General features: G+C 37.1%; 3 protein-coding genes and 1 pseudogene across 4 annotated transcripts; 3 read left to right on the top strand and 1 right to left on the bottom strand.

Moving 5' to 3' along the window:
• The first annotated feature begins 7,923 nt into the window (after positions 1 to 7,923).
• Positions 7,924 to 12,013, top strand: LOC113291837 (enoyl-CoA hydratase 2, peroxisomal-like). Of its 2 annotated transcripts, XM_026541329.1 has the most exons (11): positions 7,925 to 8,107; positions 8,214 to 8,236; positions 8,343 to 8,448; positions 9,056 to 9,126; positions 9,277 to 9,349; positions 10,201 to 10,240; positions 10,450 to 10,522; positions 10,646 to 10,796; positions 11,088 to 11,158; positions 11,266 to 11,439; positions 11,656 to 12,013. In XM_026541329.1, the coding sequence occupies exons 1-11, from the start codon at positions 8,069 to 8,071 to the stop codon at positions 11,741 to 11,743; spliced, it is 909 nt and encodes a 302-aa protein (XP_026397114.1). In that variant the 5' UTR covers positions 7,925 to 8,068; the 3' UTR covers positions 11,744 to 12,013. The 2 variants fall into 2 exon arrangements, with proteins under 2 accessions (XP_026397121.1, XP_026397114.1); XM_026541336.1 differs by lacking the exons at positions 9,056 to 9,126; positions 9,277 to 9,349 and having other exon boundaries at positions 7,924 to 8,107.
• Positions 12,014 to 12,124: 111 nt separating this feature from the next.
• On the top strand, positions 12,125 to 16,773 carry LOC113291828 (putative tRNA pseudouridine synthase Pus10). The gene is made up of 16 exons (XM_026541321.1): positions 12,125 to 12,587; positions 12,670 to 12,870; positions 12,998 to 13,338; positions 13,498 to 13,618; positions 13,792 to 13,912; positions 14,270 to 14,424; positions 14,651 to 14,722; positions 14,968 to 15,036; positions 15,130 to 15,210; positions 15,286 to 15,405; positions 15,518 to 15,592; positions 15,732 to 15,812; positions 16,070 to 16,143; positions 16,229 to 16,289; positions 16,378 to 16,433; positions 16,527 to 16,773. Exons 2-16 carry the CDS (start codon positions 12,688 to 12,690, stop codon positions 16,603 to 16,605), a joined length of 1,689 nt encoding a protein of 562 aa, XP_026397106.1. The 5' UTR covers positions 12,125 to 12,587; positions 12,670 to 12,687; the 3' UTR covers positions 16,606 to 16,773.
• A 133-nt stretch (positions 16,774 to 16,906) lies between these two features.
• On the bottom strand, positions 16,907 to 18,274 carry LOC113291862 (annotated as a pseudogene).
• A 188-nt stretch (positions 18,275 to 18,462) lies between these two features.
• LOC113291853 (UPF0548 protein At2g17695-like) lies at positions 18,463 to 20,266 on the top strand. The gene is made up of 4 exons (XM_026541343.1): positions 18,463 to 18,561; positions 18,658 to 18,837; positions 18,944 to 19,148; positions 19,935 to 20,266. Exons 1-4 carry the CDS (start codon positions 18,503 to 18,505, stop codon positions 20,124 to 20,126), a joined length of 636 nt encoding a protein of 211 aa, XP_026397128.1. The 5' UTR covers positions 18,463 to 18,502; the 3' UTR covers positions 20,127 to 20,266.
• Positions 20,267 to 21,880: the final 1,614 nt, after the last annotated feature.

Here is a 21,880-nt window from a genome sequence, read left to right as displayed (position 1 = left end):
GGTGGAGATTTACAATCACGGACCGGTCCTTTCTTCTCCACACTGTCTGTTTTGGTTTTTCTTTTCCATTAAACCTGCAATTGACTTTTTTTTTTGTTTTTCTAAAAAATGACACAAGCTTACAATTCACGATTAACACTACTTCAACATTTCACCTTCTTAAAATCCAAAGGCTAACTTTGAACTCCCACATTTGACCGTCACCTGAAAATTGGTGTAGTAGGGGTTTTGAAATCTCCACAAAATTCAAGCATATCCATTCCGTAGTTCTGAATGCTCTTCCTGTGAGATTGGTCACCCCAAAACCAAACAATTCCATAAACTTAATAAATTTATAAGGAAATTGATTCATAAAAGCCACACGATAGTTGATTCTATTTTAATCTTAACTCCGAATAAACCTTCCAAAATTCCAAAAGAAAGTTAAATTAAGCTAATAGGAAACACAGAATACTTGTATTGGCATACTTGAGGATTTTGGTATTATTACCCTGAGTATAGAGAGAGATGGAAAAGATCGTCGGAAGATGTCACTAGAGAGTACAGAGGTCGGTAATGAAAAAAATAAATTACATGTTTCATTTTGATTTTCTTGATTTTAAATACTTGAATCTCATATCTTCTCTATATTAGTTCAAGGTCACAGTAACCTAATTGCAGAGGAAACTTTGAGAATTTTCCTCATATTCCTTAATTTAAAACCCATTAAACTGACAATTGGGATTTGCATAAAAATACATTATTTAACCAACAAAAATTTGAACATGAGGATGCTCAAAACACAACAATAACAAAGCAAAAATCAGATCCTAGTTTCTATCTGATTAGACAAGGAGCATCACATCCCTCTTGGATTGATCTCGATTCGACAAACACAAAGCACAACTGCGAAAAAGATCGGTGCTTACTGTAAGAACAAAACAACACAGCCACCAATTAGAAGCAAATTAAACTAGTCCAGCATATTAGAAAATTTAGGTTTTGGTATTTCCCTTTCTCTTTCTTTGTTTGACCGTAATGAAGGATAAAGAAATACCCGGAAGAAGACGGGGACATTTTCGGTAATTTACCGATAAAATAAAATAAATGCCCCGTGTATATTTTTGATGAGTCAACTAACTGTCCTTTGACGGAAAATATGACAAAAGGAGGTTTTGCTAATTTAATTTCTGTAGGGGAGGTAACTCAAATTATAATCTTCGTCAGGAAAGGTAACGCAAATTACCCCATTATCAAAATATCCTCCTACTCTTTCTGACTTAAATAATTTATCTTCATTCTTGGTAATCAACTCATTTATACTGATCGAACCATGTTGTATTGTTATCTCCAAGAGGTCCAAGCACAGACACATTATATATAACTTGGCTTTAAAATAAAACATCGATTCAATTTTTCCGATTTTATCAACAAACTCATGCTTTCCCCATTGTTTTTCACCAGGATGACAATAAATTAGAATGTCTGGACTTTTACTTCTACCATAAAGGATATAAAACATTGAATCATCATTAACAACATTATTGTGAATACCATTTTTCTAGTATCACAATCAAATAAAGAAGATCATTGGATCTTGATTCAAACCATAAAACAGTAAATAGAAAGCAAAATATAAGCATATAAACAAAGGATTCACACAGAGATTAACGTGGTTCGGCTAAGCCTACATCCACGGAAAGGTAAAGGCAAGTATTATTATTCATTGGTGTTACAAGATTGATGAACTCCATTGATGAGAATGAAGTCCATAAAAGGTATGGAGTGAGTGAAAGTAGGGAACGAAGGCTCTTCAACCTTCGGGTAGAGAACCAAGGCTCTTCAACCTTCTTTCTCTTACCCTCTTTCCCAGCCGATCAAAAAGTGTTTTTTCTCTCTCCCTCTTTTCTCCGTTGCTTTATAGGAAAAAGAGATACTTATTTATTGCTAAAGTGTCATTAGCTTAGTTTCTAAGCACTCTTAGAATGGGTGTAGTGTGACTGTTGTATTGTACTATCTTGCATCAGCTTCTAATCACCCTCCACATGTAAAGGCAGTTTATGGTGTATACAATTGTCATCATTGACACTACAACTACTACTAGTACTACTAATACTACCACTATGGCTATAATTGCTGCTACTACTACCCTCAATCCCATCCCCACCACCAGTACTAGTATGGCTGCTCTGAGGGGGCGAAGACAAAAGACAATCTTTGATATAATATGCATTTAATTGATTAAAATGATTTAAATTAGGTAACATAATAATCTCTAGGGAACTAGGATTCCATAGAAAACAATCTCCATTACTGAAATGTGGATCATAATCCTCGTCACAAACAATAATTAACCATCCTTGATGACAATTTTTTTGCCAAAACCTTTTTTCACTCAATTCTGGTATGAATTTTTTGTAAGATTTGTTCGGATTTTCAAATAAATTTAAGAAAGTTTGAAACTTACAATAGTTTCCATGTGGGATGACAAGCCAAGGTGCTACCTCTGGTGATGGTGGGAGTCGACGTTCACTTCTCTGATTTGACAACTTTGATTTTTCCATGGAAACCGAAGAGATAGAGCTGAAGAGGTTCACTTCTCGGTTTAGGGGTGGCTTCTTAGGTAAATGAGGCCCGCGTTATGAGCTAGAAACCTGGCTCTTTTTCGCTAATAGCGCAGCTAGGGCTATGTTGTTGTTGCATAGATTGCAGCATAACTTTCTCCTTTAGGAGGGACGGGGTTAGCTGATAGCTCATATAGAGCTATTGGAAGAAACCTGGCTCTTTTTTTTTGTGCAAAAAGGGTTTTAAACTGTGAAGAAAAGTGAGTTAGTAATTGAATCAGACATCGACCCACACCTTGTTTGTTTCCAGCTGACTCGGCGTCTGGGTCTGAGTCAACCCCTGACTCGCGCCGACTCAGCAGTCAGATCTAAGTCAATCTCTGACTCAGATCTAACCTCTAATTCGGACCCTTTTGAGTCAGGTAACAAAATACCCCTGACTCATGGAACTAAACCACTGACTCACATATTTTTGAGTCAGTTGAGTCAGATCTGACTCAAGTCAGGTGATTTCACTCAGATCCAGACGACTCAGATGAGTCAGGAGTAAACAAACAAGAGGTCAGTGTAATATGGGATTGTATACCGTTTTCTAGCGATTCGGTTCATTATAACGAGTCAAATCGGTTTGATGTTTCGGATGTACGAGACAATCGCCTTGTCTGAGCCCGTATATCACCTCCACATGTTGTGATTACTTATATCATGGTGAACACATGTTCAGGATATCTTTAACAGAAAAGTGTATATTGGTAAATAAGTTTATTTTGCAACTTAGAAATTCCAGTCTTTCTTCAAATTTCTTTCGATTCCCTTCTTCGCTTCTACTCCACCAAAATTGTTCCAGCCGCTGAATAGAATTTATAAAGAGAAATATAGTAACCATTTTTCTGGATATACAATAACATAGATCTGAATCGTAGGACCAAATTTTAAAAAACAGAATGTAAAAGTTGTATTGAGTTACTACTAAGAAGACATAAGTAAATAAATGAACATCATGAGATAACGTTGTTTGGTATTGTTACCTACGTCCACTTTGAATCCAAATATTTTATTAGTGGTGTAAAGCTTATTACAAGAAAAGATATTTGGGACTCTCAACAAATCCTAGCCAAACTCTCTTTTCCAAAATTACTTGGTTTCTTCTGAGATATGCTCAGCATTTATAGACAAAATGTTTATACATCAGACTTTGTTATTACTTAAAACATCCTACAATATGCACCCTACTAAGTGAAAATCTCATCGGAATCGTATATCCTCCTGCGAGTGCCCTATTCGGGTATTCTTCCACGAGCTCGTTATCTCTCTTGCTCTGATATGCGCCATGGCTTCGGATGTTTGGCTCGCGCAATATGGCTTGCTATTTTCAAAGCTAATTTCTCAGTTTGTCTCCACTCTCCACTTGCTTCTGAAAAACCTAACCCTGCATGCATATCTTACACATTTAATGTTGTCCCTTAATTCAAACTCATCCATTCATTCAGTCGTGATGTTTTCCTTAGCTCTGATGAGAACGGTAGATATTGAAAATGTGGGGGTACCAAAATACACCACCAACTTTTTCTTGGGAAACCTGTATGGACTAAACTCGTACACAATTCTGAGAGTTCAACTTAATAAATCTCAATCAGGAATTATATGAAGATATTATATCTCTTTCGCTCACAATCGGGATGTAAACAGAGACAAAGTCTGTGAACCTGATTATTCCGTGAGAGTACTTGGACGATTCCAAAGATCAATATCCAAGATCAATCAAGTCGTATCCAACAAACAAAGATGGATACATCTACTATAATTGATTTACGTACATCTGGTGATATTTCAATTATAAAGATAAACAATATAATGCGGAAAAACAAACAAAGATGGATACATCTACTATAATTTATTAACGAGGAAACCGCAAATGCAGATTAACCCAGGGACCTTGTCCAGATTTGAACACCAAACTGTATTAAGACTCTACAGACTCTAGCCTACTATCAGAACTTCAGACTGGAATGTAGTTGAGACCGAATTAACTCGTCACAACAATTCAGTTACATTCGCGCTCCTTACGTCTCTCGAATCCTAGTAGGATTTCGTGCAATTGATTCCCTTAACTGACGTCCCTTACAGCCTAAGAGTTGCTTCAACTCAATTGAAGACTTTTAACCTATCTGCCTCCCACAGATAAGCCTATATGTGATTTTCGTTCTGATCAAAGATCAAGGTGAGGTAGGAAATCGATTGCAACTGACAAAGTCTAGCAAACCTCAAAATCCGGTCTTATGACTCTCAAAGAGCAGCCTAGATTATCATTCACCTCACAAGTATAAACTTGTGGAATCACAAAGTCCGAGACGAAAATACTTTGTGATTACTATCTATCTTGTTTGTTGGAGCAGGGCTCGACAACCAAAGCAAGATCAGGATATACGAACTATCAAGATAAAGATAGTTGGACCTGGCTTCACAAATCCCTAGGTGAAGTCTTTTTAGTCGCTTAACCCTAAAAGGGTTTAGAGGAGAGGACGACTCTAGTTTACAACTAGGACACACAAGAATAGTGTCAGGGTTTCAAAGATCCCAGTTGTTTGAGGTTCTCCTTATATAGACTTTCAAGGTTAAGGTTGTTTTAGATTTAAGCTAAGATAGCTTTGGAATCAAGCAATCAATAAACATTGTTAGATAAAAAACTTGACTTGAGATTAACATAGCAGAATATACACCCTTGGTTAGGATGGACGACCATAATCGAACCGTGTACAATGACATGTTCATGAAGGTTAGCCGAAACTAGCCAATTGAAAAATAAGTTTAACCATTTTCTTATAACATTTTAAGACTTTAATCTCGAGTCACACATGTGATCAACCATGTCTTGATGTTTTTAGAGAGTTGTTGAAATCGATTATCTCATAGAAATAATTTTGATGTGTCTGAAAATATTCGACAGGGTAAGTACGTGTACCTGGTACGTGTATTGTACCTGTTCGTGAATATTTTTGTCATGCTATGTGTACCGGGTTTAGGAAGTCACAGATCTTTTATAGTTTGGATACTGGGTATGCGTACCTTTTCGGTTTTGAAACCAAATGATCTTTTCCGGTTTACATACTGGGTATGCGTAACTTTCCTGGTTCACGAGTCAACAGACTTTTTGTGGTATGGATACCGGGTATGCGTACCAAAAATTCGTTGTCGAACTATAGTTAGGCCGATAGATGTACTGCGGCTCTGGAGTTATAACATTTCTCCCAGTTTGTGAACTGGTATGCATGTTGCCATGTATCCAGATTTACATTAGTTCTATATCTATATAATAATCGATTTGAAACATTTCCGAATAAGATCAACGATACATATCGTTGTTCCAGGCTATTTTCAAATGATTAAATATTGAATCATAATTTAGGTTATAAACAATACATTTTTCTAAACCAAATTCACCAAGTATTAACAAATGTTCTTAAGCTTAGTCATATTTCGAGAACGTAATCAAGATAAACTTGACTCGGAATTTCTGTTATGCATGTATTGTCTAATTTAATCATGCGACAATGTCTCATGGATAGAAAGGTGAAAAATTGAAAAATAAGTGGTTTTCACTTACCTTTTGTTGAAGAAGTTCTCCAAAAGCTTCGGTTGATCTTCGCTTTCAAACGGTAGAACCTAGTGATGTCATCAACGGAAAAGGCAAAAAAGTAGTTGATAGGTTGGAAAAAACAACAAGAAAAACACGGCAAAACAACGAATGGACAACCACTTCCTCAATGCCCTCTTTTATTTTGAAGTTTCTATTCTAGATTAGCCAAAAAAGCCTTGCAGATTAGGAAAAAAAAAACCGTTGTTTATTTGTTAATAACACTACTTCTCTCTTTATATATATCTCACATGTGAACTAGTAGCGAGATGGTTTTCGCTGAATGGTTCAGCGCAGCCAAAATCACCTTCTCGCGGATGGTTCGGCACATATTGATTTATTTTTTGATCCGATGCCGGAAATAGTTGCGCTAAATGGAATGGTTCAGAGCAGATTGATATATTCTTTGATCCGACGGCTGAGACGATTACGTTGTTCCATTCAGCGCAACCTAATTCTACTTTTCGTTCTTCCATTCAGCGTATCTACTTTTCGTTGTTCCATTCAGCACATCTAGATGGTAGATTAGAATATCATACGATTTAGGAGATTGTCCTAACTGTCAATCTAGAAACATTCCCGAATAACATCAATGATACATATCACTGTTTCAGGTTATTTTCAAATGATTAAATCTTGAATCATAATTTAGGTTATAAACAATAAATTGTTCTAAACCAAATTCATCAAGTATGAACAAATGTTCTTAAGCTTAGTCATATTTTGAGAATGTAATCAAGATAAACTTGATTCGAAATTTCTGTTATGCATGTGCTGTCTAATTTAGTCATGAGACAATGTCTCGTAGATCGAAAGGTGCAAACTTGAGAAATAGGTGGTTAAGTCTTCACTTACCTTTTGTTGAAGAAGTTCTCCAAAAGCTTCGGTTGAGCTTCGCCTTCAAACGGTAGAACGCAGTGATGTCATCAACGGAAAAGGCAACAAAGTGGCTGATAGCTTGGAAAAAACAACAAGAAAAACACGGCAGAACAACGAATGGACAACCACTTCCTCAATGCCTCCTTTTATTTTGAAGTTTTTATTCTAGATTTTCCAAAAAAGCGTTGCAGATTAAAAAAAAGTGTTGTCTATTTGTTAATAACACTACTTCTCTCTCTAGATATATCTCACATGTGAACTAGTAGCGAGATAGTTTCACTGAATGGTTCAGCGCAGCAAAAATCACATTTTCGCGGAATGGTTCAGCACATATTGATTTATTTTTTGATCCGATGACGGAGATGGTTGCGCTGAACGGAATGGTTCAGCGAAGATTGATTTATTATTTGATCCGACGGCTGAGATGGTTTCAACGCAACCTAATTCTACTTTTCATTGTTCCATTTAGTGTATTTACTTTTCGGTGTTCCATTCAGCACATCTAAATGCTAGATTAGAACTACCATACGATTTAGGAGATTGTCCTACCTGTCAATCTAGATGCTAAATTAGAAGACCATAAGACTTAACCAAAACATTCTTTTCTATAAAAAAATTTACTTACGAAGGCATGCGGTATTTTATTTCTGTTAAAATGCCTCTAATTTCTTATTTTCGTTTCAAAGTAGTTAATAAATCTTTGGGGCGCAGTAGCCTCTTCTCGACTGTGTAAATATGGATTCTACTGCCTTGAAGGCTGCCCATTTCCCTTCAAGGTTAACTTACGCCTTGGCGGCTTGACGTCTTTAAATGTCACGTGGTCGCAACAGTCTATTATGGTTGGCATTGTGTCGCTATACAATCAATATATCTCCTCTAAATGCGTTCTCATTTACGCTTCCCGAGGCTTCTTCAATTGGGCGATCAAAGAGTCTAAAATCAAAAGTGAAACGTGGATAAACTTTCACCTAAATCACAGATACTACTGGGATCTGCTTCTACTACAGTCTCCATGGATCCTGAAGCAATAATCTCTTATCAATTTCCCGAGGTTCGTCTCTTTGCTGATTTTCATCCACTTATTATTGAATTGAGTTGCGTTTGACTAAATTGGGTGTTTTCCTTTCATTTTTCTTCTTAAATTGGGATGATTCAAGGCTGAATTCACCTATACGGAGAGGTAAATTATTAATCTGTAAGAAACTCTCTTCTGTTGTAATTCATTTTCTCACTATTAGAGTTTTTGATTCTCTAAATTTTTGTTTGTTTTGGTTAATTGTGAACAGAGATGTAGCGTATTATGCCCTAGGTGTTGGAGCATGTTCAGGGGATGCTGTAGATAAGAAAGAGCTGAAATATGTCTACCATGAAAATGGGCAATCACATATAAAGGTCTTATTATGAACTGAATTCTACTTGTTTTGCTTCATATAGTTCAAATACTTACTACATACACTTTTCTTTGGACTGCTCTACTATAATAATGGATTTTATGAGTTTCTCCTTCATTTTGATGACCACTAGTTTTCTTCACTGTCATTTGTCTTTTTTTTTTTTTTTTTTCGTTTTGGTAAAACTGAATGCTTGTAGCTGCATTGAGTTTGTGTTATGAAACTAAGGTACAGACCGAAAAACCTAGAGTTCCACTGTGTGTTTTTTAATTATGTATTTTTATGCTGTGATGGGTAAGATTTTTTCTTTGTTTTCTCATAATATGTGAAGTCTAGATTGGTGTCCTTCCCTTAGCTTTTGATGAGAGTTGAGACTATTAAGGATTCATCTTGGTAGTTTATGGAGTAGCTGCTATGTTGGTTCTTCACCTTGAATGTCCCTCCCTTTTGATATTATTTTCATTTCCTGTTCTTTGCGCTCTTATTTTGTATCTCAGTTGCTTCACAGACCAACCAGATAAACCTATTTAGACGCAGCTGTACGAACTTGTTTACGTTTCACATGCAAAAATATGTTGTATTAAACAACAACAATTATTCATTTGTAGGTGTTGCCGACATTTGCTACTTTATTCAATCCAGGGGCTATTCGGAATTTTATGAGTATTCCAAGCATGGAGTGAGTAAATAAGGAACCTGACAATGCTCGTCTCTTAGTGTGCAGAATTATAGTTGGCTAGATGAGAATCTCATTAGTGCAATGGAATGTTGTATCATCTGGATCTTAAGTAAAAAATTAAATACTTATGCGGCCTTCTTTCTTTACCAGATTTGATCCAAGGCTTCTACTGCATGGCCAGCAGTACATTGAAATCTACAGTCCTTTACCTGCAAATGCCTGTGTAAGCTCTTACCCAAACAATTAAAAAAAATAAAATAAAAATGAAAGGGGGTATCTGGAAATCATGATGGCCCTTGATGGCTTCTCATTTCTATATCTTGTTCACAGAAGTCGTATAAGTATATTTTGCTCTTTGATATATCTCCTCGCTCATCTTGTTATTTTTGTTTTGTTGATGGAATTACCTCATTTTTCGGAGAATGGTAATGATTAGTTTTGGCAACTGCCAACTACTATCTTCTTCTCCTCTCTTTAATGTATACGTATATACTCTGTGTGTGATTTTGTACAAGCTTACAAGGTTTAATAGGTCAAAATTCTGACTTCTCTAAATTAGACAAACATGAGTTACGATTATGTTTCCTTCTTGTTGAGCTTCAGGTTAGGGAAACTTGTTGTAGTTACATTTTTATTTCCTTCTTGTTGGCCTGTAGCTACCAGAACTTGCCTCTTACATATCTAGCCATTACTTGGTGTTGGTTAGACGTAGTTTGTAATATATACTATGTAACCCATGCCATTTGACAGCCAACTCTATCAAAATTTGAAACCTAGAACCTCACCTGTTGCATTGTTAGACAAATATCACTTCAATGGAAAGTTCATATTGAAAAAGCTTCTTATACTATTTTACACATTGTTTGAAAAACTGGTGCTATTTCTTTGAACTCAAGAACTATGCTCAACCTTTGTAGGTGTGTAGAGTTGTCTGAAGCACTTCTTGCATTCTTTCATTAGAATTGCTGCAGTTTTGTAAACCACCAGAATCAATCTCTGGAAGCATTAACCTCTTAATTTTTCATCCTTTCAGTGACCAGAGTGACTTATTATCCTTTTCTCTTGTTGATTCAGATACAAAATAAATCCGTAGTTGCAGGATTGCATGATAAAGGTATGTTACAGGAAAAAATAGTAATCCCATTAAAAATAAATAAATTACTAATCCGCTGGTTTTGTAATATTATATTATGAATGATGGAGTTGAGATGATTATGTTGACATGTTATTATAGACGACTAGCGTGGTGGTAACACCATTCATGTTGATTGATGTTTGATCTCAGATATGGCGGTTCCATTAATATAGAATTTCATTTTGCAGGTAAAGCAGCTGTCATTGAGGTAGATACCACAAGTTATGACAGAGAATCTGGCAAAGCTCTATGCCTGAACCGGTTGGTGTGCTTGTTATTTCTCTTTAGGAAGCATGAGTGGGATTTTCATGTACTCACAGTTGAGTTCTCATTTTGGAAAGGTTTGATTTTCCTGATCAGTATTACTGTGTATCCAACTTGCAGGCTGACTGTTTACTTGCGAGGTGCTGGTGGCTTCTCAAAATCATCACCCCCATATTCGTGTAGCAAGTACCCATCCGATCAGATTAAGCCTGTTAAGTTTCCGAACTGCCAACCTTTCACAGTCAGCGAGGAATGCACACAAAAATCTCAGGCATGTAATATGCACCGTAGTGTTATAACTTATTTTACATAACTTAAGAAAGATTTAATTTGTTAGTGCTGTTTGAGTTAGTCGAGAACATTTTTCTTCATGTTTCTTGACAGCTATACACGGTATCTGGTTTGGCCTCTCGTTCCATATTTTTGGTTTTGTGTGTAATTCCTGTTCTTGTTCTCGCTATATATATTTCAGCGTAGTAAACTGTTTTCTATTGTCTCTTTACATCACTATGAATGATGCATATAATCAGGATGTTTTCATGGCTTCGTGCTTATAATGCAGGCACTACTCTACAGGCTATCGGGTGATTATAATCCTTTGCACTCAGATCCCATGGTGGCAGAGGTAGCAGGGTTAGTACGACACTTTCTTATTGGAAAGTTCAATTATTTCTGTCTTCTGTATTCACCATATTCTGTACCTCCGTTCCAAATTGTTCACTGCCCTTCCTTTTTTGTAGGTTTTCTCGCCCAATACTGCATGGATTGTGTACACTTGGGTTTGCAGTAAGGGCAATTATAAAATGTGTTTGCAATGGGGAACCAACTAGAGTTAAAAGTATACTTGGTCGTTTCCTTCTACATGTTTACCCAGGCGAAACATTGATCACAGAAATGTGGGTAGAAGACTCGAGGTAGGCTCCTCCATCTTTTGTCATTATTATAAACTACTTGATTAGGGCTAAGATGTCTATCGTTTACTACGTAATAGGACTCGGAACTCTTGATTGCATTACAAAGAAATATTTCTGTTCTTATGGCACTGCAGAAGTGATATGATTTAGAATATCCTCATGTAAGTAAAAAAGAGTTACTGGTCTGTAAATACTGACTGTAGATAAAATCTGCAGGGTCTTATACAAGACGAAGGTGAAAGAGAGAAACAAAACAGTTCTCTCCGGTTATGTTGGTATCCATCCTCCCACAGCATCATTGTAATTTTTCTGCAGGGATAAACTGCATAATGATGAAGCACGCCCATAGCTGAACTGTATGCCACCTTTAAATGTACAAGTTTTAGTGTTTGCTTTCCTGACTTACCTTTTATTGAATAACCCTGTTTGAGGACACAGTAATTAAGTTACACAGACACTTTGAATTTACTTTAGTACTTGGAATTTTCGTTGCTGTATCGGCATTTGCCAAGCATCTTTTTAAAATACTGTATACCATCCGGGCTGTTGACCAACTAAAGAATGAAGTTTACAAGCCCGCTTACTTGACAATATAATTGGTGTTTAGGATAATCGAATCTAAGTTTTTTTTTTTTCCAGTAGCAGCTGTGTGCAAATGGGCGTATGACAGCTCGTGGCCATCTATTCCGATGAGATAGAAACTTCATTTATGTTTTAACCTTATATCCTCGTCCAGCAATAAACAATACGCCCGGACAGCCTGGCATATCTGTGCATGCATACAAATCGTTTAATGGATGGATAGCTCAAAAAAAAACAGCACAAAGAAAACCCAGCATCTATGGCACTGCCAAATGAAATGAGGATATCTCCGCAAGATACCACCTCCTCTGATGCAAATTGGTGCATTATAATTTTTAGTGTTTAACAGTCTCTTTGGGTTGGAGACTTTAGCAAAGAAACTCCAACCCTCTATTACAGTTACAGACTCTCACTGGACTCACTGGACAAGTCACGCTCCAAATTGCGAGTCCAAAACTCTATATAGCACTGTTTGTGACAATAAAAGTAATCCTTCGTGACAATGAGAAAGTAATCCTACGGTCAAGAAGTCGCGCGTATATTTGAAATCAGCGTATTTACTGTAGGTGGGTAGCTGAGTTTAACGCTTCAGTCCCCAGCGAGATTTCCCCACACTCATCTCTCTCCCTCTCTCTTCGGTTTTTGAAGCTCGAGTTGGTTACAGAGATGGCGATCAACAACGAACAAGCACAAGTTATTAGTTGCAGCAAGGAGGTGGGTGTTATTGTTGAAGCTAAAGAGGCGCAGATTACTACTGGTCCTTCCGAGGAAGAAGCCGCCGATAAGATTATCTCTGATACTGTTCTTTCTTTTCCTTCTCATGCTATCCTCGACTTATTATCTATTGGGGTATGTCTCTTTCCTTACTACTCATTTCTTTTTAGGGTTTCTGAATTTAAAAATATTTGGTAATGGAAGCCATGATTGAACTAGGGTTTAAGGTTTTAATAATTTTTTGGTATTATTTGTTATGTAGGTTTGTACTAGATGTATCTTTCGATTGTTTGGAGTTCGTGGACAAATTTATTCGTCTTCATTGTTATCACCAACAATCTTTGCTCCACTCATTCAGAAATCTAATGGTTCTGATGATGAACATTCTAAGGGACCACCTCAGGAATCTGAATTTTGTAGTATTTGTTTAGGGATTTTGCAATTTAGTTTTAGTAAGGAGAAGCAAAATTTGGTGAAAAGTGAGCTTATTAATAATGTTAGTGAAGAGATTGCGAGATTTATCAAGCAAGAGGGACATGAGATTGATAGCTTTTCACTTGAAGTGTCTATTCCAATTATCTTAGCAAATGAACGTTCGGTTTGGTAAGGTTTCTTGTTCCCTTGAAACCATATTTTTGTTCAATTTTTTGATGCTTTTTCTGTTCAAGACCTTCAGTTCTTCTATTTACAAGATTTACCTGCTTTGTTTTGCTTAGTTATTGACAATTTGTGACTAAAATAACTTTTCCTGTACTTCTCTAGGTTATATTTGAAAAAGAAGTATGGATCTGAACTTTGGTTTGAAGATAAGTTTCATGCGGAGCATGTTACTGTGAAAGACGCCTTCAAATTGGCAATAACAAGTTCGCTTGAAACCCTGTTGGTATGAAAATTTTCATTTCTTTGGTTTCTTTCCTACATGATCACAAGAGTCGATTATAAGGGCTAGAGAAGAGAGGTGTAGAACTTTTAAAAATTTTGTTTCTCGTTATTTGCTTGATGAAAACAATACACGTGAATCTTCTCTAATTGTCCTAAAAATTTGAAGTTATGCAGACTGCTAAATCTGAGATCAGCTCATCCTCCCGTATTCGTCTAAATTACACACACAGTAAAGCATCCTTGAATCTTGAGAGTTTCGTAGAGACGGATCAAAATTGCAAGAGAAGGAAAACAGGCATGTTATCTATCATGAATTTAACTGTCAGCGCATACCTTCAAGTGTTATTTGTGATGCATATCCTATTTCTTCTGTTTTTATTGTGAAAAAAGGAGAATCTATTTGGATGAGACAGAAAAAATCCATCAGGTCTATGGTTAGATCACCCTTGATACTGATTCCTGAAGTTTGTGCTAAACTGTTCTGTGGAGCCTTTTATTTCTTTATCTTAATGTGCTATGTCCTTGAAAAAGCATGTTGTTAGGGCTCAAGACCTTTCGTGTTTTATTTCTTGTGGTTACTGTCAATTTATCTGTATCATTACTTTAGTGTATTTACTTTATGTTCATTTTTATATGTTATTTGGATGCACAGAGGATAGTGTAGAAAATGCTGATGGGGCAAATGTGAAACGTGGCGCTGAGTGTTCTGAACAATCAAATGGCGAAACAGATGCTGCAATTCAGAGATCTCTTAGTCGTTTGCAAGATTATGCATTCTGTGAGCGATTTAAGTCCCCACCCGAGAAGGTGATTGTTATTTTGCAGATGCTGTCTATTATGTGGGGATCAAAAATTTTTTTCTTCTATTTCAATAATTACTGAGTTCCTAAATTAACATGGATGATAATATTTGAATTTGACTGTACAAATGACAGCTGGTTTTGTTTTTGGAAACTGTCATCCAGATTTAATCTTTTGCTCTCCCGTATAACTGGAACCTCCTGTCTTATCCATCTAAGTTGTTCTTTTGTAGGTGAAAGAACCATGCAAATTGGAAATTATTTGCAATAGAGCACCTATTTATATTGGTGGACGGTACTTAAAGGTATGCTGGTGTAGCTTTACCAATGTACTCAAATTTCTTGAACAACTACACCTATACTAAGACCACTACTTGTATAGCACCACAAGTGATAGTCTCATGGTTACAGTGAGACCACATCTTGTAAGAACCACAAAAACACTTGTGCGTTTTTGGCAGATCTTGTATTTTAACTTCAGATGTGTAAGTATAACTATGTACCAGGTGGGGCATGTAACTAATACATCTCATTATTCTATGTACTGTAGTACTCGAGAAATGTGAGTCAGTCACGTTGGCTAATTGACGATGAAAGAAAGGGAGAAGCATCTGTTGAGGTGTGTTTTATTCTATCTTTTGTGGCTCTTATTATTTGAAACAAACATATTATTTGGTTATGACGACTTGAAAATCTATTGTTGGTTATGTAGGAGATAATTGGGGGCAACATTCTTCCTATATGTCGAGGCAACAACTACAAGTTTCATGCAGCTGGTAGAGAAGATATTGATGTACTACGAAAGCTGTTCTCGTTACTGCTTACATTGCTTGTATGAGGCATTTCTAATTAATGTTGTCTCTGCCAGGTTCGTATGCTAGGTTCTGGTCGGCCTTTCCTTGTTGAAATACAAAATGCACGTCATGTCCCCTCAGAAGTGTCTATTGGAGAAATGGAAGAAAAGATAAACAGCCTAAGAGAAAAATTAGTGAGTACATTGTTGTTTTATTAGATTGAATGGCGGTACGCCTTTGGAGGTTCTGTTGCTCTTACTGTCTCCTTTTGAACTACCAGTAATGACTTACTTTTTATTGATTTAGGTTAGAGTGAGAAATCTTCAGGTTTTGGGAAGCGAAGGGTGGACCTTGATGCGTGAAGGAGAGACAGAGAAACAGGTAATATTTGTGCTCTATTATCATCTATTGCTATTAATACTTATGGTTGTTTTAGCAAAACTCTATTTCGTTTTAACGAAACTAAATTATTTTTAGTCTTTGGCTTTACAGTCCTTTTTTTATTTTTTTATTTATGCAGAAGCAATATGCAGCACTAGTGTGGATTTCTCGTCCGCTGGAAGATGAGGACCTTCAGACGATAACTTCACTTATGGACATGGTAAACATCGATGCAAACTTACTCACATGTAAATGTAATGTTGTGAAGAAAAAAACTGTCAATATGTGCTTTGTTCTCCCCTAATGATCAGACACTATTCCGCCCTTTACCTTTCCCGAAGTGTTGCTTTGAATTGTTCTTATATAGCTTCGTAGTCTATGTAAAATCATCTTCTATAATACTAGTGTGTCTCGCCAATTTCAAGCACAACCATAGCCTCTTCTTTCTGAAAGATTTGTTTCTATTGTTGTTTATAGAGTATTCTGCAGAAAACCCCAGTCAGGGTGCTTCATCGTCGAAGTCCATTGGATCGTGAAAAGATTATCCACTGGTATGAGCCACCACTCCTGGCATATTATTCGTTGTGTCTCTAAAGTTGTTTGCCTATTCTTAAAAAAAATTGTTTGTCATATCAGGATGAAGATTGAGCGAATAGTCGGAAGTCAGCAGTATTTGCTATTGCATCTATGTACTGAGGTGCCTAATTGCCTTTATTTTTAATATATTTACATTGCAACGATAAAATGTATCATTTGACCTCTAATGGCGTGTCTTCCTAGTGCAGGCAGGAACATATATCAAAGAATTCGTGCATGGTGATCTGGGGCGTACTTATCCAAAGTAATTAATCTTTTTTTTTGCTTTCTTAATTTATATTCGAGTAAGTAATCAGATGCTAATGAACTTTTCTCTTTGTTTGTGTTGCTACAACAGTCTTGGTTCAATATTGAAATGCAGAGCTGAGATACTGCAGCTTGATGTTACAGATGTGAAGATGGACTGTTTTAACTGAAGGTGGTCATCCCTCGTTAGCTTTAGCTTACTTTCAATTCTAAGAGATGCTTTGGTATTTAGTTTTTGTTAGAATTAATACGAGCTTATCCAAATCATTTGTCAGCTTAAATGTATCACTTGACAATAATATCTATACGTGCTTAACTTTATGAAGATTTTTGTAAAATCTTTCATTTGCCTTCCATGTTCCATTTCTAGATTGAAAGGCTTCCTGCCGAAAAGAAGGTACATTCATGTCTGATTTTGTTTCTGCAGATTGTATCATATCATTACATTTCAGGGTAATAGAATGAATCATCTCTGCTTAACTGTGTCTAACAAAAATGGGAATGAATAAAAGAATTAATTTGCTTATGGCAGTCTTTGTTCCCTCTGTAGCTATGAAAGATTTGTGGTGGCACATTCTGCAGGCATACCCTGTGGAAATCGCTTTGTGTCAGTGCAGTAGTTATAAATCATGTAATTCTTCTGAATCGATTTCATGTTTTCATGAGCTGTTGAATCTAATTCTTGTGAGAACCAAGCATTGTTGCTGGATAGTGAAGGTTGTGAACCACAAGGAGAGGAGCTTGATGAAGATGAAATACATGCATCAGCATTGAAATTACGGTAGGAGGCGGTGAACGGTGCATGGGACCAGTCAGTCTTGACGAGGCCGCCTCTTGTTGCCCAATCATCCGCATTCCATAAACTGGAGTAGATCCTCATAGGCTGGTTCATTGGGAAAGGAACACCAATTGATTCAGAGTTCTTGAATTCTCTGATTGGAGTATCATCCACTGAGAAGCTGAGGAAAAGAGAAATTCAATGAGGTTCAACATACAACACACATTTCAGTAATATGTACATGAGAAGTGCAGAATTTGAGCCAAATTGGATGAGCTGTAACAAACTTATATAATTCTTTGGGGATTCCAGAGGATGGAGTAAGTGTGGAAGTCGGCAGTGGGGTCAAACCACAGATGGAATTGTTGCTCTTTGTTCCCTTTTCCTTGGCTGAAGACATTGGTGTGTAGAGTGTAAGGATCCCCACTCGGATTTCCCAAGAACTCGAAATCGATTTCATCATGTGTCGGTCCTTGTGAAGATAACTGCATAATAAAGCATCTCAAAAGATGTTAATAAAGCTTGAAAACACATTGGTCATATCAATAAACATACTGGTAATATCTGAAGGGTTGCAGTGGTTGCAGTAGGCTTACATAGTAGGCAGTGACAGTACCAGCTGAGTTACCAGGTACAAGCTTGAGCTGCATGTCAATCTTGCCGAATAAATATTCATTCTTGGATTGAAAACCAGAACCAGAAGCTTTATCAAGAGAAAGTGTAAGTAGCTGACCATCATCAAGTATCTTACCACGACCATCCCCCCATGTTATATCAATATCTTGATTAAAATTAGTAGCAGCAGTTGTTAGTTCTAAGGCACTGGCCATTAGAGAAACCAGAAACACAAATGAACCAATAGTAGTAGTAGTAGTAAAAGAAGCCATTGATGAAATGAAGCTTTGGTGTTATAATAGTTTTGGAGGTTTTGAATTTGATATGTTTGTAATGTGTTTTAGAGGAGTACAGTTCAGACACTCTAAGATCAAGAGCAGGAAATTTCAGGGTTCGGTGTTCCTAACCTTTTGATTTTAGTTGAGTTGAAGCTGTGCACAGGTTGGCAAAAGTGAAACGCGGCGTTGTTGAGAGTCTTGAGACAAGTGCCTAAAATTCAAAAGCGTTTGTTGACCCACTGAAAAGGCAAAGGCAATCGAGTGAGTCAAGTGTCTTGACTCATGCGTCATGACTCAGTACCGGTTTACTAATTACGATTTTTGGTCCACTGAAATGAACATCTCCAACAGTCAAACATCCTACTGAGTGAGGAGGGACTGAGAGAGTGGAAGGAAATGGTATTTCTGTTCAGGCAACGGCCGAGTTCTGATCAGCAGAAAGCTTGCATCGAAAAGTAAACCCTAAATCTTATTCTTGAATTGAAAAGTATGCTCTAATTTTTTTTTGTTGTGATGATTTTTATGATTTTTTACTGAAATCTTGAAACCAGGTCAGGAGGGAAATTCAACTATGACTCTAAATATAGAGGAGCTTCTGCAAAATCAGTGTCATCTCTTCGAAATGATATAGAGCTTTCAAACGAGGGTTTCTTCCTTAACCACTCTCGTACTTTAGTTGGTTCTGGTCTCAACACCTATGAAAGGGGCAAAAATGCTCTCTTAACATGGAGGTATTTGTTTATTTATGTACTTGCAATTCTTTTCAGTGATCACCAAGGAAATACAAAAATTTAATTTTGTTCATAAGCAACAGTTTGTTTGGATATTTGGTTGCAGACATTTTGCACTGAATTGGGCAATGGTTGATCCTAGTACACCAATTGAAATAGGGTCAAAGTTCTGTGTTTGTGCCAAGGAAATTCTCCCATGGATAGCAATGCCACTACAAGTGGCTTATGTTACCGATATCAAAAATCCTAACAAGGAGAAGCTCAAGGCATCTTTTGGGTTCGGCAGTGGAACCCTTCAAGGTCACTTGTTGGTTAGTGTTCTTTTACTCATAGTTTGTTATGGCATATGATGGACTTGCTTAGAACTAAAACATTGGAGCTTTTAGTTGTTAAGCTAACACCTGAATTGAGATCCTTTTAGCACCTTGGTTACCCCTAGTCCCCTACTAGACACTGTAATCAGGGTTTTATTTGATTTGAGAATTGAGACACTCTTGTTCACATTTTTACCCAACTATTCAGTTATCTGTTTGACTAAAGAAATTTATAATGCATCCTCGAAGATACAGCTTCAGTATAATGTTATCCAGTAGTAACAATCCTGGTCTTAACTGTTTAATAGTTCGGTTTGATGTTAGTATCCTTAGGTTGAAGATGTGAGAACAGAATATTGTCATTTCAGTAGGCTAATTGAAGCATGAGCCGATCCACTTGTTAGTTGTATGAGGCTTTGAGCACTCTACCTGATACTGAATAGAATTGTTTCACCTGACATCTGTATGTATTTGGTACTTGGCAATTGGATTTGGTAAAGGCAATAAAGGTTAAGAATCGAATGAACCTTCTTTGTCCCTTGCTCCGTGCATTCCACCCCAACCTTATTATCTTTCACCACTATGTGAGGCTATTTGAAATGAACCCACACTTTGTTTTGCATATGCTTTTTGTCTCTGTCTTTGTGAACAAGATGCTTAAGATATATCCCAAAGTCTATCTTGTTCTTCTCCTTTAATTTTCAGCATGTTTTCTGCAAAAAGGTTCATCTTTGTCACTCATCTAACTCTTGTATTTGTGCGTTGCTTGTTCAAATGTTGTAGTCAGGGGAAGAACGGTTCTCGATTGAAATGGATGAGAACAACCAAGTGTGGTACGAAATCCTTTCTTTTTCAAAACCTGCTCACTTTCTGTCATTTATTACGTACCCTTACGTGCAGCTGAGGCAGAAAGTATTTGCTCATCAGTCTGCCAATGCAGTCGTGAATTATGTAAATCAACAACCTAAAATGTGACTGTTGTTGAGAAATCTTGTAGACAAATACTGTTATTCTGTAGATGTTTTCTTTGGGGGTAGAGAATATAATGTAAACTCAAATTTGATTGTTGCATTCTCATTTTTAGTTCTCAGAATGTCACTTCATGTACTGCTGTATTTGTTTTGCTTGCAGTTTGTACTTCCGTATAAATTCCCGCATTCACCATGACATGCCAGTAAATAACCAGTTGATCGGAAAAATTGCTAATGCAACTCTCTTGATGTTTAACATAAGAAGATCGGATTTCAAAATAATTAAAAAATAGAAACGTCCCACAACACATGGCACGGTGTCACAGGTTCAAACTACCCAAATACAACATCCAACTTTGACAATGACACTATTCTTCACAGCACAGTTCGGCCAACTCGCACTTTGCCAATTTCTTCTCTTCTTGGCCAAAACTCTATTTAGCCCATACTAAATAGAGGTTCTGCTGACAAATCTTTCAAGCCTTCAAACCAGCACGCACTCCACCTGATGCATAAAACAATAACCAAAACAAGGGACAAATGCACCAACAAAACTTGGCTTTAATCTTGGCCGAAGCCTTATTATTAATGCATACTTAGGGTTACACAAACTCTTCTTGTTCCGGACACCCAATCCATCACAAGATCAAGCTTATATAGCCTTACAAAAGCTATAGACAAGTAACTCACTAGCAGTTACAGATTTACTTTATATAGGGTGGTTGGCCAACCGTGCCAACTTGCCCACTACTTTCCTAAAGCAAAACAGGCAATTCCTATCCTTTAAGAAAGCATAAAGCAAACAACTTCCGTGTAACCAATTTGTAACTGTCAAAGCCATTTGCCTGACACATGTCATCCATCCTTGCTGCGGCATGATAGCTCGGCTAACCAAATCCCGACCATCATTGTTGAGCATCATTCCCTCAATGATGCAAGTGTGCTAATGCAAGTCTTGCTTCCATTCCTGCACACCACATGCATACAAGTTATATGCCAAACTCATTGGACGTCTCTTGATGCTAATCTCGCATTATTGGCCATGTCCAAACCCTGTTTGGCACATGCCTTTGCCTAGCTGCAAGTGTGAATGCGCCACCACATTTCTGACCAATGCCATGTTGCCAATAATGCACAACTGTTGCGCAATATTACCATGCCGCTTGACCGACCGGTCACAGACCTCCCCCACCAGCTGAACTCGACGCCTTCGTCGATTTTTTTTGTTATAGGTATCCTTCTTCCGAGAAGCTTAGGAGTCTGGTAAACCATGCCACTTTACCAAATAATAAATTCTCTTATTCTTCTTGCTTTTCCCCTCAACTCGATCATGAAGTACAACCTCAACTTGCTTGTCGAATTGTGATCTGATTACTGGTGGTGCCCGCTTCGTTTGTTGTCTCGAAGTGTCCAGCAAATCAGGATGATACTTTTTCAAGAAGCTAACATGAAAAGCGGGATGCACTTTCAATCGTTCCGGCAAAACAAGTCTGTAAGCCACCTTACCAACTCTTTTCATCACTTCAAAAAGACCATCATATCTTGGAATTAGGCCTCTATGCACTATCTTGCTAGAAATCTTCTTCCAAATTTGGGGTGTTAGATTCAACCACACCATATCTCCCACCTCAAATTTCACATCTCTGCGACGTAAATCAGCATATTTCTCTATCCTTCTCACTTCCTTGGACAAACTATCACGCGCTTGCTCATCTCTGTTTTAGACCTTGCATAGCGATATGTTGCTGGACAGGAGCC

The sequence above is a fragment of the Papaver somniferum genome, chromosome 1 (genome assembly GCF_003573695.1).
Source record: "Papaver somniferum cultivar HN1 chromosome 1, ASM357369v1, whole genome shotgun sequence".
Classification (NCBI taxonomy): Eukaryota; Viridiplantae; Streptophyta; class Magnoliopsida; order Ranunculales; family Papaveraceae; genus Papaver; species Papaver somniferum.
This window is presented reverse-complemented; position numbering and strand designations above follow the sequence as displayed.

What these genes read in the sequence shown, in the direction of transcription:
- LOC113291837 (XM_026541329.1), top strand. Translation starts at nt 8,069, where the DNA reads ATGGATCCTGAAGCAATAATCTCTTATCAATTTCCCGAG. An exon ending in CTTTACCTGCAAATGCCTGT is followed by an intron (nt 9,350 to 10,200) that starts GTAAGCTCTTAC and finishes TTGTTGATTCAG; the next exon opens with ATACAAAATAAATCCGTAGT. An exon ending in ATGTGGGTAGAAGACTCGAG is followed by an intron (nt 11,440 to 11,655) that starts GTAGGCTCCTCC and finishes TAAAATCTGCAG; the next exon opens with GGTCTTATACAAGACGAAGG.
- LOC113291828 (XM_026541321.1), top strand. Translation starts at nt 12,688, where the DNA reads ATGGCGATCAACAACGAACAAGCACAAGTTATTAGTTGCAGCAAGGAG. An exon ending in TCGACTTATTATCTATTGGG is followed by an intron (nt 12,871 to 12,997) that starts GTATGTCTCTTT and finishes TTTGTTATGTAG; the next exon opens with GTTTGTACTAGATGTATCTT. An exon ending in TTGCAAGAGAAGGAAAACAG is followed by an intron (nt 13,913 to 14,269) that starts GCATGTTATCTA and finishes TTGGATGCACAG; the next exon opens with AGGATAGTGTAGAAAATGCT.
- LOC113291853 (XM_026541343.1), top strand. Translation starts at nt 18,503, where the DNA reads ATGGTATTTCTGTTCAGGCAACGGCCGAGTTCTGATCAGCAGAAAGCT. An exon ending in AATGCTCTCTTAACATGGAG is followed by an intron (nt 18,838 to 18,943) that starts GTATTTGTTTAT and finishes ATTTGGTTGCAG; the next exon opens with ACATTTTGCACTGAATTGGG. An exon ending in CCCTTCAAGGTCACTTGTTG is followed by an intron (nt 19,149 to 19,934) that starts GTTAGTGTTCTT and finishes CAAATGTTGTAG; the next exon opens with TCAGGGGAAGAACGGTTCTC.